Source organism: Drosophila eugracilis, unplaced genomic scaffold (genome assembly GCF_018153835.1).
Source record: "Drosophila eugracilis isolate 14026-0451.02 unplaced genomic scaffold, ASM1815383v1 contig_498, whole genome shotgun sequence".
NCBI lineage: Eukaryota > Metazoa > Arthropoda > Insecta > Diptera > Drosophilidae > Drosophila > Drosophila eugracilis.
The window spans coordinates 1,490,506-1,505,246 of NW_024573369.1; the positions used below are offsets into that span (position 1 = coordinate 1,490,506).

At 39.4% G+C, this 14,741-nt stretch overlaps 2 protein-coding genes across 18 annotated transcripts in view; one reads left to right on the forward strand and one right to left on the reverse strand.

Annotated features, from left to right (window-relative positions):
• LOC108116374 (eye-specific diacylglycerol kinase) overlaps positions 1 to 14,741 on the reverse strand; it is a 125,811-nt gene that overhangs the window by 57,109 nt on the left and 53,961 nt on the right. The gene's annotated exons all lie outside the window — the stretch shown is intronic.
• Positions 3,383 to 5,032, forward strand: LOC108116475 (farnesol dehydrogenase). The gene is made up of 2 exons (XM_017228409.2): positions 3,383 to 4,394; positions 4,643 to 5,032. The coding sequence occupies exons 1-2, from the start codon at positions 3,822 to 3,824 to the stop codon at positions 4,817 to 4,819; spliced, it is 750 nt and encodes a 249-aa protein (XP_017083898.1). The 5' UTR covers positions 3,383 to 3,821; the 3' UTR covers positions 4,820 to 5,032.

Sequence of the window (14,741 nt, forward strand, 5' to 3'; positions counted from 1 at the left end):
AAAAGCAGCAGAAGCGACGGGGCCAAGCCCAAAGAGCCAGGCAAACCTGAAAACTGGGTGAAAATGTCTGAAAAGCGGAAAAGCGGAAGTGGAACACTTGCCTGCTTGTCCACCTTTTAAGCGCGAAAAAAGGATGGGTTAATTAACCCAACGTCCAGCAAGCAGGGCGGCCAACTAACTAATCTAAATGATTTGTGAGGAAGAGCAGAAAGTTGGGTGAAAAGTGGCAAGAAAAATGCAAGCAAAATTATTCTTCTTTCTTACAAATTTCACATATTTATTTTTAAAGTTAAGTAATCTAATATTTAAACTCTTCAATTGTTTATTTAAAACTTTAAATAATCTTTTTATTTACCTCTTTATTGCAGGATTGCCTTTATCATGGTGTAATTTTAGTGCCCCTAACCAGGCGGCGGTCATTATTTGTTAACTTGCCTTCTACCACTTATTTTCTTGGCTCAAACACACACACACACATACACCCACACTTACACCCATTACACACATTAATGAGGCCACAAAATGAGCTCCTAAATGACCAACAAAAGAAGGAAAAACCAGCGAAATGTCAGGGAAAACAACGGACAATGAAAATGTGAGGCGGAGAAAAAAAACCGAAAAACATTGTTGCCGCAATTGTCTTGTCCTGTGAGTAGATTTTCCTGTTATTGTTTGGCCTTTACTTTACTTTACTTTACTTACATTCATTACACAGTACCCTCACACACACACACACACACACACAGACACACAGACATACACAAAGGGTGGTAGAAATGGTGGAAAATGTAAGGCAGACATTGTTGCATCCTGGAGTTCCGCCTCATTCAGCGTTAATTTTATGGTTCCTGTTGAACTAAAGCAGCGCATGAATCTCATCCCAACCCATTTGGGTTTTCCATCATACAGACACTAATGGCTGAAGGTCTCGGAAAAGCCACCACCCCCACCCCCACACCTTACCCCACATTCACAATGCAAAATAAAAACAAGAACATCTTAAAGCGCAGGAGAAGGCAGACCAGGCCAAACTCCTTTTAAGCACAAGAGTTATTATGCCAGTGGCCTTCATTTTCCACGGAGTTTTCCTGCACTCTGCCATTTTCCGATCCCATTACAGCTAGCAAGGAAAGGCAGAGAGCAGAGACAGCGAGAAGCAGCTGGTGAAAAATCCATTGCAAGTGTAAAAGTTTTCCCATACGAAAGCGGAGGGGGAGAGAGAGATTTCGATGGGAAAGCGAGGCCCAAAGGGAACCATTTGGTCAGCAGCGGTCAAGGGATTTGCAGACCAACGATGTTTGGCCAAAGGTTTGACTTTGATTTTGGTTTGATTCTGTAAGCGGTTTGATGCCCCCCCCCCCTCAAAAAACAAGAAAAAGAAAGCAAAGAAAGCAAAGAAAGTCATATGTGAAAGGAAAGAAAGTCAAAGGGTGAACAAGAACTGCCTTGAAGAGAGATTTTGGGATTAAAATTTAACTCTTTTGATAAACTTCCAGCAAAACGAAGGGATTAACTAGAGAAGTTCATTCTTCTTTTAGATTTTGCAAAATAAATTTACTAATTAAAACGGGAAAAGGCCAACAATTGGTTAAGCCACTCATAATGGGAGTGGGAAACCAACCAGCAAAAGGAATTTAATAAATTGAATGGCCAAGAAAAGCATTTATTAATGGGGAAAAGCTGAAGCCAAGTGGAAGATAATTGGCTGACTGGCTAACCCTTTCTTTTTCAGAAGGTCAATCTAAGAGGGGGTGGGAGAAAAGTCCAACAATAGGAATTAGAATATTTTTAAACCCTTACTAGTGTAAGTTAAAACCAATTAGTTACGTTTTTCGATACTTCATTTGGACTAACTTTAAAGCCTGGAAAATCACTTTGATGTAAACTCAGCCGACCGACGACCTGCCGACCGTAGTCAATATTTATTTTTAATTTGACTTGTTTTCATTTCAGCTATGTTGTTGTCATTGACAGCATTCATTCTGCTGAGTTGGAAAACTGGCAAAAAGTGGTTTCATTTTGGAACTATATGGTGGGAAAAGCTAACATCCTATTCGCCACCCTTTTCCTCCCTCTTTTTCACAGAGTTTTCCTTCCTCTCCTTTTTTCTTTTTTAAAGCTCTTCTGCTGTTCATTTGGCAGCTGTCAATTTGAATAACCAACTTGTCTTTGTGTTTTTTCCATGGTCTATAGATATGTTTACATGATGATAAAGAAAGGCTGCTGGCAGTCAAAAGATGACTTCTAGTTAAGGGTGGGGGTGAAAAGTAAGAAAAATACTTGGAAAGCAGAGAAAAGAAAGCAAAGAAAAATCTAAGAATAATCTTAGTTAAGCTGCAAATATTTTAAAGAAATATTTTAAGAATTTTTTACATTTTTTAACTTCTTTTACTTAGAAATTCATGAAAAAACCTCCAGAAATAAGCGGAAAAACTTTCCCTTTTACACTCATTTAAAAATTAAAGAAAAATCCCTAAAAAAAAGGGAAGAGAGAAAGTAAGGAAAGGTGAAGACATTCAGCTAACGATTGACACGTTTCCCTTCAAATTGAGCAGGAAAAAAAGACAAAGAAAATGCTTAAAATTGTTACCAACTAGAAAGATAGAAAGATAGATGGATAGATGGATGGTTTTCCATCCAGTACAAGGGGAAATCCAAACAAATTGCTTTGGCATCAATTTAATGGGCCATGCTGTATTGATGAGCCACTCCGATGGATGGTTAATCAGAATGGCTTGCATAAAGGACAATTTGTATGTCCTTAGACGACCAAGTCGTTTAGTTTGTTTTTCCCAGAAAGAGAAAGTAAACGAGAAAGAGAAAGAGAAAGCGAGTGGGAGAGAGTTACTGAAATCGTTGCTGTCATCATTTGCGTGAGTAATTGCATGATAAAGTGCTAGCAAAATGGCCCCAGTTGTGATTTGATGGCCATTGGCACTTGCAACATGTTGCAACTGGATGCCGTCGCAGCTTTAGTTGCCCACCAATGGCGGGGGCTTTACCTCCCCACTCCCCCCCTATTGTTGCCTTATTGTTGCCATTTAAGCATCTCTTGAATGTTACGAGCGACCATAAAAAAAAGAACGAAAGATGCAACGCCGTGGCACAGAAATATGTCAAGCGTGTGCTGGGCGATAAACCAGAAATACATGCACGTGCCGCTGTGTGTGTGTGTGTGTGTGTGTGTGTGTGTGTGTCTGTGTGGGCCATAACTTGAGGCGCCATTTAACTGCATTGCGTGTTGGCCTTTTTAATGGCTAGCCTTAAATGCATGGGCAAAAATGAGTCAAGGGGGCTAGAAGTTCTGATGAAAAATTCAAACTGAGAGAAGTTTAAAGAAAGATTGGAAAAAGAGAAATCCCTTAAAAAATCTTTAAAATTAAGATTTTTATTAACTACTTCTTAAGTTTAGTTTATTTCTTAATTAAAATGCATTAATTTAGGCAGCCAAAAACAGAACAGAGCTTGACTTGCTGGTTATCAAACTGAATTCAGTGAGGCTGATAAGGGGAAGCAACATCTGTTGTCGGCAGACCCTCGGATCGGATGGTCTGTTCAAAGGAACAAAAGACACGTCATGCTAGCCACCTTTACATATTTTTTAAACAAACACTTGAAAAAACAAGAAGCTACTTCAAATTATAAGAAAATTAACCAGATACCACATATTTTCCCTGATTTTTCCAAACATTTTTCCCAGTGCCCTGAGAGAGAGGGAGAACTACCCCGAGAGACCCACCGAGATAAGACCCTCTCGAAAGGCATATAACCCGATCATCGTTTCCATTCCGAACTCAGTCAGCTGTTGAAATTCAAAGACCATGGATCGTTGGCAGAATCGCGTGGCCGTGATAAGTGGCGCCAGCTCTGGCATTGGAGCTGCCTGTGCCCGGATTTTAGTAGCCGCAGGTCTGCAAGTTGTGGGCTTGGCACGCCGCGCAGATCGCCTCGAGAAGCTTCGACAATCCTTGCCAGCGGAGCAGAGAACCAGATTTCATCAGCAAACTTGCGATGTGTCGCAGGAATCGCAGGCTAACAATGCCTTCGAATGGATCGAAAAGGAACTGGGCGGCATTGATGTTCTAGTCAATAATGCTGGCATCGTTTTGGGTGGCCAACTGATCGATATGCCCACCAAGGACATAAGCAACATCTTGCAAACGAATCTCATGGGCAGTATTTACTGTACCAAGCTGGCCACTGGCAGTATGATACGCCGCCAAGTGCCTGGCCATTTGATCTTCGTGAATAGTACAGCCGGAGTGGCTGGCTATAAGCCAGATCCGGCCGAGGAGAGCCTCAATGCCTATACACCTAGCAAATTTGGCTTGACGGCCGTTCACGAGATCTGCAGGCAGGAGTTGATACAAAAAGGATCCAAGATCAAGACTACGGTGAGCTAACTTACAGGTTTTTCTATATTTTTTACAAGTTTTGTTTCGTAAAAACTTTGATTAACATTCCTGGGAATGATTTTTAAGATTCTTTGATAATCAAAACCTTTCATAAACAGAAACAACTGTAATGATAAGGCACAGCTGCTTTGAGACAGTGTTACCTGGCTAAATGGGTTTAAGCACAATACTAAAAACCCATTAAAAGGCCTCTTTTTATATTAATAAATTCCCCTCCCTCCCCGTAGAGCATCAATCCCGGCTGGGTGGCCACCGAAATCGTGCCAGACGAAACAAAAGCCAAGCTGGGCGAGGTCATTCTGCAAGCAGACGATGTAGCCCAGGCTGTACTGTATGCCCTATCGACGCCGGCACACACACAGGTGGAGCAGATAACGCTGCGGGCGGTGGGCGAGTACTTCTGATAAAGGCAACTCCCCCCTCCCGAGATCAAGCCATCGACTTGCCATAACAATCAAATGAAGGGGAACGACCTGCTAACTAACCACAACATTCTATATATATAAACTTTCACCTCGTTCTCGTTACGTTTTACTTTTACTGTTAGTGTTATGGCCATTTGTTTAGCACTTTTCCACATGCCAAATAAATAATTCAGTTTTGTAAATTAACAGCAACTGACACCGACTAGAGTTAATCGATACTATTTGCCGGCTAAAAGGTATATTATTTGCCCAGAACTAGAACTGGTTAATAATTTAACAACCGTTGGGGTTAACGAGTTAACAAAGTCGTCGATAAAGTCATCAAAAACGGCAAAGGGGACAACACACTTCATGAAAAATGCAAGCAATCTAAATGGGCGGCAATACTAAACTTTCGTTGGTTAATAATGCAGCCTGTAATTTCTCACACCCATTAATAATGGTTTAGGAATGGCAAGTCGTTAGCTATATCCCTCTATATTGATCAGGAAAAGTAACTTAAATATTATACAAAATTATTCCTTAAACTTCAACTCTCAAACTAAAACCAATCTATAGTCTAAAACAGTTCATTCTACACATATTTAAGCCACCAACTTTTAAGCCAACTTTACTAAATCCCCAAATGACATTGACTTAAATTTGGTTTCCTGTGATTAAATTAAGTCATCTGTCCACCAAGTGATCACAACAACAACAACACCAACAACAACAACGAAAGTTTGAGATATGCTTTTAGTTCTGGCCCAAATAGTTTTCCCAGACCAACTTTTATGTTCACCCGAAAGTTGTTGTCTGTGTTTGCCGGCACCACATAATCAGGGAAATAATTTTCAATATATATATACCCCTATATATACCCCTATATATATCCCTATCCCAGCATAGAAGAGACAGCTAGAATGAATGGCCGCTTGGGCTTAGTCTCGCTTTGAATATTACGTATACGCATCGTTTCCCGACACGATTTGGTACTTAGGACCACAGCCTCAGTGGGCCATGTAATTGCACTCGCTTTCGCTGGTCGACGACAAAATTAACAAATTTCAAACATTAGCGCCGCCGCAAACTTTGCACGAGCTTGTGGTTTCTTTTTTTTTTGGAATTTTTCGCCGAGGGCTTAAGTCAAAAATTTGAGCCGGCGCAAGGAGGCAGCAGCATCATGCACAGTATCCAGTTTTATCGCAAAGTAATTATTTTATTTCAGCAAAAGTTTTCAGCGGCCTTTCCTCGTTTTTTTTCTTTCTGTTTTTTGTTTTTTTAACCCCCTTCCCCATTTAAATTCTCACATCTCGCTGGGGAAAACTTTTTCCCGAAACCTTTTAATGACAGAATAACATCACATGTGTGTGCTGCTGCTGCCTTTTCCCTTGAACTTGAGGGAAAGATGGGAATATTTCTAGTGAAATATATTACATTAGCTCAGGGCCGGAATTGTCTTTTGTTTTCTTGGGTGTCAGGCGAAGTTTGTAGGGAATTGGTTTTAAGTTTAAGTTTGATTTTTCTAGACAGGCCAAAATTTAAGAAGAGTTTTTCTAAGAGAGGATATTAACTTGTTTGGCTTCTCTAAAAAATATTTTTAACCTTTTAGGGGATTTTTTAAACCATTTTCCTTTAATTAAACATTTTAGAAAGACTCTTTAATTTTTTAAAAATTATTTCTTAAACATTTTAAATACAAAAACAGAAGAAAAAAAACACCCCACAAACTTTCGAAAGCCTTGCATGATATGTGAGAGATTCGCCGCGTGTTTATTTTCCGCGTGAGGATTCTGCGTTGCCAGGATGGAATCTTCCTGCCAGTTTCTGCCTGTCTACCAGTTAGAAGTTTTCCTTTGTTTGGCAGGTTTTCTACAACCACTCCACCTCCCCCTTTCACAGCCCCTTCCTCCGACTCGCCACACTTCACTCATTTCCGGCATTTTGTTTTAATTAAATTTATAACAAATGTCATATAGCGCCAAAGTTTTCCGGCCAACCAGCATGCGAGATCTTTACCCCAACCCCCGGCCAGTGCATTTTCAGGCCATCCACAGAGACTAGACTTTCACATGGCTTTTCAATGGATTAAACGAAATTTATGCGCAAGATGAGGGTCAACGAGGAGCTGACTTTCAGCTCTGTAAAATGTGGTTGGGAAAACTGGAATATTATTTTGAAGATTTTCAGATTAGGCTTATGCTTTCCAGGCAAGAACTTTGATGAGGTGATTAAAATAGTTCTTAATAGAAGGAAAAACTTAGACAAATTCTGAGGAAAAGTACAGAGCCCTCCCATCTAAGATTATCCATTCACCAACTTTATCTTTTAGCCAAATATCCCATTTTGATCTCAAGCTTGTTTGGAATTTCTATTTGCTGCCGCCCGAAAATTCTATCCTGAAACTTAAATGCAATTTAAACATTAGCAGGAGAAAGCTTTCTGGGGGAATGCTGTTTGCCAGGCTTAACCCGTTTAAGTGGAATTCATTTTGGCCAGCAGACTCCCCCAAGTTGTTGTTAGCCAGGAGGTTTTTTCGGGTGGCCAAAAGCCCACAACAATATGCAACATGTTTATGGCATTTTTGCCCTTGTCCCTCCAGGCGTTTCTCTACTTTTTTCTTCTGCCTGACCCCCCCCTTTTTCCCCAACACCACCTGCATGTGTGTGTGTGTGTGTGTGGCCCAATTGAGGAATTTTTGGGCCAAGTTCGCCTCTGCCACCGACTCCTCCTTCTCCTGCATTTCTGCAGTACAGTGGAGAATCTGTGGTTGGCCGTTTACTAGTTTTGGCAGTTTCCCTGCTATCGACATTTACTTTATGACAAAACGCCCACAGCCACTGCTCTCTCTTTCTCTCTCTCTCTCTCTGTTTGGGACAGTTGGGTCGTTGCAGTAGAAAACTGAAGGGAAATTCCCAGAAATTAAAACGGGCATCCATCAAAGCCAATTCATGCCTACGACGACATCATCATGGCGCTGGCCCAGTAACTAAAATTTTGAATCCGTTTTGCAGGCAGCAGCAAAGGATCGACTTTGATGGAAATTTGTGGTGGCTTTTCTAACCAAAATCAAAAATAGAATTCGATTTGATGTTTTCTTTAATAAGATGGCTATAAAGGAGGCATAGATATGAAGGATTTTTAAGAAATCTTCAGACTTAACTTGCCTTGAACTGAATTTATGATCAATTTTCCGGACTTTCTCTCTGATTTAAAACCAAAAAGTCTCATCAAATCACCAACTTACTAACTTTTGCTCAAGTTTTCAAGCAAATCAAGACTAAAACTTTAATTTTAAATATTTTATAAGTTAAAAACCATAAACTCCACCCAAATATTCCTCATAAAAACCCCACAAAGCACACTTTCCCTAACCCATAAACAAACTGAACTAAGGATCATGCATTTTTCGTGATTGCCCTCTTTTGTGGAATGTCAATCAAAATTGATCCATGGGCGTCGCCTGACGCAAAGGGAGCACTCATTTTTCTGGCCTCATTCGGGTGAGAATCCGGTCATGCTAGCTCCAAGTGCTTAGCCATCATCTCATCGTCATTGTCAGGCAATTTGCAGGCTAAACAAAGGCAAACAATAAGTGCCAAGAAAATTGCCAAACACTGTCCACCCATCGTCGTCTGCATTCTGCATTTCAGATTTTCTGATTGATGATGGATGGATGGCTCTAGTTCGAGTCCCTAGGAAAGGCAATCCCTGATTGGCCAGGTGAACTTCTACTGAACTCCTGAGCTGCTACACCCCTTTTCTAAAGTAGTTGGAAAAATTTAATAAAAACCCATAGACTAGCAGCCCACACACACGTTGGAAAATAGTTCAAATAATACTTATGCTAGGAGACAATCAAACTACACAAATATTACAACAAGAAGAGGGAGGAGGAGGAGGAGGAGGAGGAGGAGAGCCTGCATGCCTGCAAAAACATTCACAATCCTGATGGCAAACAGGTTCGGTTTACTTTGCATTTGCATTTAATGAAGCAAAAACACTGCCGCTGGATGATTTGAATTCCAGCGACTGCATTTTGTGTTTAAACTAAAGGATATTCTATTGCTAATCGGTGAGAAATTGGCATGGATTTTGTAAGGGTTTGTTAGGGGTTAAGGGTTAAGGGAGGTTGATAAACCTAAAGACTAGCTTTTGGTTGCTTATTTAAGACGTTTTGTGGGACAAATTAGTACAGAAATGTTTAAATAAGAATATATGAAGATAAAAACTAAACTAAAATGTTTCTTAAAAATCCATTCATATATCTTCTCGTAGATCAATTGATATATAGAGTGGCCCACGGAAGATTTGCGTTTTAAATTGGCTATAAAAATATCAATATTTCCCAATTTTCTTCGAACGTAATCTTAAACATTTCGTAAATCGCAAACCTTCTACTGAATATCTGACATGCCATTCGTAAAGTCAAATTCAAAATCATCGATAGTACAAAAAGCAAACGCTATATGGGCCACCCTGTAGATATACCATAATCTGAATCACCTTTCTTCAACCTTTCTTCCCTATATTCCCATACCTTTCCCACATTTAAAAACCCTTCTGAATCAAAGAATATATCTTTGTTTCATCACACTTTCCCCGCCAGTTCACACTCAGAGGGCAATTGCATTCGCCGCTATTGAATTACACTTTTGCCAGCATGCACGGCTTTCCCGTTAGCAGGAAAACAGGCGGAAAAAAGCTATATATATATGCGATTGTATATATATAAAATCTGGAAAAAGGGCGAACCGTGGATGCACGATGCTGCTGATGCTGATGCTGATGCTGATGATGATGATGGCGCGTGCGGCGTATTAACTTTTTGCCCTTGCACATAAATTGCAGCATAACGTTTCGTTTACATGATTAAGAACTTTTCACTTTTCTTCTTGCCAGCCTTTCACCAGCCCATGAACTAAGCGTTGGTTGGCTGCGTAGAGGGAAGAAGGGCGAAAAACTTGTAGGATTCTGTTGGATTGTAAACAGGGCAAAAATGGAGTAGTAGAATGTACGAAAATAAAGGAGAAGGCCAAAAGTTTTCCAGCCTTTTCTTCTCCTCTCATAATAATCAGGTTTTTCTCCCTTTTTCTTAAACTTTTTTCCCATTCTCATTCGCTTTTGTATTTCCTTTCCTTTTCCTTTTTCCTTTGCTTTTTTTTTGTGAGTTTTTCATTTGCTTTGGTGTTAGTCAAGAGCCCTTAGTTCTGCCCTCCCCCTTTTTTTTTGCCACAAAACTTTGCATATTTAAGCCAAATATGTTAATGGCAATGGGTATTTGGTTAGGCTGAATGGGCAATGGAAGAAAATGCCCAACTCCCCACAAGGGATACTTCTGTATTTCTCATTTAATAAGCTAATTTATTTGAAACTGTTTTGCCAAGCCATTTAGCCTTGTAAACTTCTAATGAGGTTTCAATTTCGGGCCCAAGCAAAAGTCATTTAAGGCAGCTAATAGGCTAAGTAATCATTTCATTAACTTCACATTGCTTAAGGACAAGGAAAAACCTTAAACTTAAGACTGATTTGTAATCTTTAAAGATCAAAATCAATAATCAGGTGCACTTGCAGGGCTTCTCTGTATCGCTTGCGAGGCGAACACATTTGGGAAATTAAATGCAACCTCCTTGAGCCCATATTAAAGCTGATCCTTGGCTCATGATGCGGATGAGTGGGTGGGTAAGTGAGTGGGTGGTTGGTTGGTTGGTTTTTCCTATGGTTTTCCCTTTTCTTCTAAGCCGCTTAGTGGCGACACAAAAGTCACCAGCACGAATATGTGGACATAACAAAGAGAAACGGCGGAGTGACGGCCCAGCTTCCGTTTCCGCTTCTTTCACTAGCTTTTCCTACCCTCAAGGGGACTTCCCTCGCGCCCCCTCTCTTTCTCTCACTCTCCTTATCATATATTTTATGTTTTAAACATTCGCCTTTTTCGCTTTTTTCTCCTTTTAAGTCACAACCTGTTGAGCTGTGCAATTTATTTGATTGTCTTTTCAGCAATTATCAACGGCAATATGAGACTGACAGCAATAATATTACGTATACGCCATCGATTACCGAGCATTTATTGAGGGCTCGCCTCGCCTCTTCCGTTCACACCTTCTCAGGTGGCTGAACTGCAATATCAACTGCAATATATATGGGGGAAATTCGTGGAGCCCACCCAATGGATGATATTTCATTGACCAAACGCCTACATGGGAAGTTTTTTGGTGCAAGAAAAAGAGAGAAAAGTGAAAAGCGAAAAACTTTTAACAAAAAGTGAAATAAATTTAAAAATATTTCACATATTTTTGCGAGTTTTTTCCAGAGTTCTATATTGATTGTCGAATTTGTTTAACTTAAAAAAAAGGGAAAACACTATTTGGTTTGTGAATTTTCTTTAAAATTAAACAAAGCGAAGTCGATAAATAAAGTTAAATAAATATGACATTAAAGGGGATAAAAACTTGGCTTATTTTTAAGAGAAATCAATGAAAAACTTTACACTTTTTGCAGTTTCGAAACGGAATCATTGCAAACTGGCAGCGTAATAAATAAAGAGCTTACTTTGGCCAGAAAAGTACAGAAAATATATTATTTGTTTAACAGCAAATAAAAAGTAAGATTTATACTGTAAAATAAATGCCATAAAAAAGTAGGTTTATATATCAATCTGTTGAAAATATTTATACTTTTGGACAGGCAAATATTCACCAAAATAAAATCCAATTCATCTTAATGAAAAAGTTCAAAATGCAGGCACTAAAAGAGAGAAAATGAACAGATTTTTCCATGTCAAATAGCTTAATTTGTTCTCTGTGAAAACCTTCAACCAAAACTATCCTTTTAACTGGTTTATGCTTTGCCTGCTGCACTTTTAAATGCTGGTGGAAGGACCGATCAAAAAGGACCCGCATAAAAAGGGTGGAAAATTCCAAGGGAGGGACAAATAATGGGCAGTGGGCGTTGGACAGAGGACAAGGACTCCTTCAAGCCTTGAGCCATAGTGATTTGCATGCCAAATTGATGATAGTTTGTTGATAGTCTGTTGATTTTTTCCTCTTCCTGGTCCTTCTTTACCCCACATCTCTCTCTCTCTTTCTCTTAGTTCTTTCTTGGCTCGTTTTTTTGTTGCCACCATTAAGCTGATTTGATAGGAGCCCTGTGTGTGGCAGGCAAGTCTATATAAAGTAAGTATAATCGATTTATCGAAATGCAATGATAAATATGAAAATGCTTTTAGCTTTAATGAAATGCATAAAAGCCTTTGCTTGTCTGCCGTTACGAGAAAACCTTTAATTAACCTTTGATTTGCAAGTTTAGTTTACATATTTGATATGCCAGGCAAGCCAAGTTTATTATTGGCAATTGATTTAAGTCAATTACTGCTGTAAATATTGGAAAAATCAAGACGAACTTCCTTGTTTAATAACCCAAAAATGTGTTTTAATTCCACACTTTCCCCGACCAAAGTTAATACCAATATCTGCAACTTGTGGTCGGTCTTTCGACCAGACAACATAAATTAAATTTCTCAAAATTGCTGGCCATTAGAAAGGAGCAAAAAAAAAACGAGATGTGGGAGGAGAAAGTTGCTGGACAAAAGCTGAAGTTTGGCCTATCATTTACGAGAAAGCAAAGGTTACGCCAGGAGGGGGTGGGGGTCAAACTCGTAACAAAGTTTTTAATTTCTAATAACGATACGAAGAGAGAGGCAGAGTAAGAGTGAGAGAGCAGAGCAAAGAGAGCTCTCAAGTAAATTGCCAAAAGTGCTGGGCAATAAAAACAAAGCCCGGCTAATTGCCAGTGCGTTGAGTGAGTGCACTCTGGCCCAGGTTGGGTCAACTTTTGATCGAAGCTATTTGCACTAATTAAAAATCCATCACCTAATGAAGACGACTCAGTTTTGTGGCATGCCTCGAGGGCAAGTTTGCTTCTGTTAAGTTACCTTAAACTTAGTTATAAAGCTTAGTAACTGCTATATCTTATCTGAATAGTCAGCAAAAGCTTTTAATCAATCACTAAACTATATAGATTTCATTTCAAATGACACCTTTTGGGCAAATTAACATTGATATGTGAGCTAATGGCTTAGATAAGCCATGTCTATGAAAGTTATACGATGATTAATGGAGGATCTCTGATATATGGCCAACATATAGTTAAGGTAACCAAAAACACAAAGTTAACCAGTAGCTAGGCTACAAGTTTATGGCAAATATTTACACATTCCTTTTCTCATATTTCCCTGGCAAATTGTATTAGTTTATAGATTGACAGACAAACAAATTGCACAAATTCCGACAACAAACAAATTGATTATGTAGCCACCTCCTCGACAGCGATTTGGGGGATATCAAAATATATATACTAAGACGACGCCTTTGGGCATGACCATTCAAAGAACCATTCAAAAATTGTCCAAGCATGGCAAACGATGACTGGGAAAAAGAGGAAAGGAAGTTGAGTGAGAGTAAGAGGGGGGAAGGAAGACCTTTGCTAGACAAAATTAGCTAGAAAAGCGCTTGGTAATGTCCGAAAATTCATAAATTTATCTTCTTAAATGCGTCGTTTTGTGGATTTTTTCTTTTTTTTTTTTTTTATGAAACAGATTTTCCCCTCAACATTACAAATTCAAATATTTATTAGCCAGGCCAGGGCAGGCCATTGTTTTCGAAACAATCCATTTCCATTTTTCATTTTTTTCCATTTATTTATTTAAATTTTCATTTAAAATTGTTTCTTTTGACGTCACTGCCTCTCATTTGGCTTCGATTTGTTTCCATTTTTCACTTCCCGATTTTCTCTTCCTCTCTCCACATTTTGTCGCCTCATTTCCCCCCATCATTTTCCACCGGGCTTTTCCTTTTGTTTTATTGATTACGCACATTTGAAAATCAATCAGCGCGCCAATCGCTCGGGCCCATTGACTGAAGTTTTGTTTATTTGTTCATTTTCCAGTCACTTTTCTTTCTGGTTCTTTAATGTTGGCCTGGGCAAGCACTTTGCTCCTAATGGCCAAAAATCGAGGGGCTAAATTGCCACAAATAAAGAACAAAAATCTGATACGACTTCTTGAGATCTACTGAGGTCATGGGAATATATTTTTAAATCCATTGCGGGAAAAAAGAAACCTGGAAAATACAGCTGGCCAGTGGTTTTGTAAGAGTTTTGGATTTTCAGTTTGGATTTTCTTTGTAACTTTTGTCTTGTCTTTGTTTAAAGTTTAGTACATTTTGGTATAAAATGAGGATTAATGATTATTTCCACGAAATTAGCATCTAATTCCCCTTTTTTACTCCCAAAAAAACGAAAAAAACTGCTTAAACTTATTCTTTCATAGCTAAGGGGCTGAGTTGGTATTTCATAACTTTTGTCTTGTCTTAGTTAAATTCCCGCAATCCTCACAGGCTCAGTACTTGGGCCTCATTTTGGATAAGCGCCTCAGATGGAGGCAGCATACTTTGAAAATAGCAGCTACTTGTCGTTCCAAGCTTAGGAAACTCTACTGGTTGCTTAAGCCAACGAGCAAGCTTAGCTTAGCTAACAAAGTGATGCCCTCGATGATGTACTGCATCCAGCTTGGGGCTTGGCTTCGGACTCTAAATTCATGAAAGTACAAAGGGCGTTGCGCATGATTGCAAATGCGCCTTGGTACGTTAGGAAACAAAGCCCTAGAAGATGACCTCCACATTCCCTCTCTTAGGTAACAGATAAAGAGGCACTCGAGTCGGTACAACGATCGTCTCACAGCTCACTCAAACCACCTAGCCTCCTCGCTGGCTAACGCTACTATCAGAAGACGTCTAAAGAGAAGGCATCCAGCCGATCTCTGGACAAGAGGACGCCAAATTTCTCGAGTCCTAAAGCAGTAATCTAGCATTAGCATTTAGCATTGATCTCTAGTTAACTAGTTATAAAAATTTGTTAATTTCCT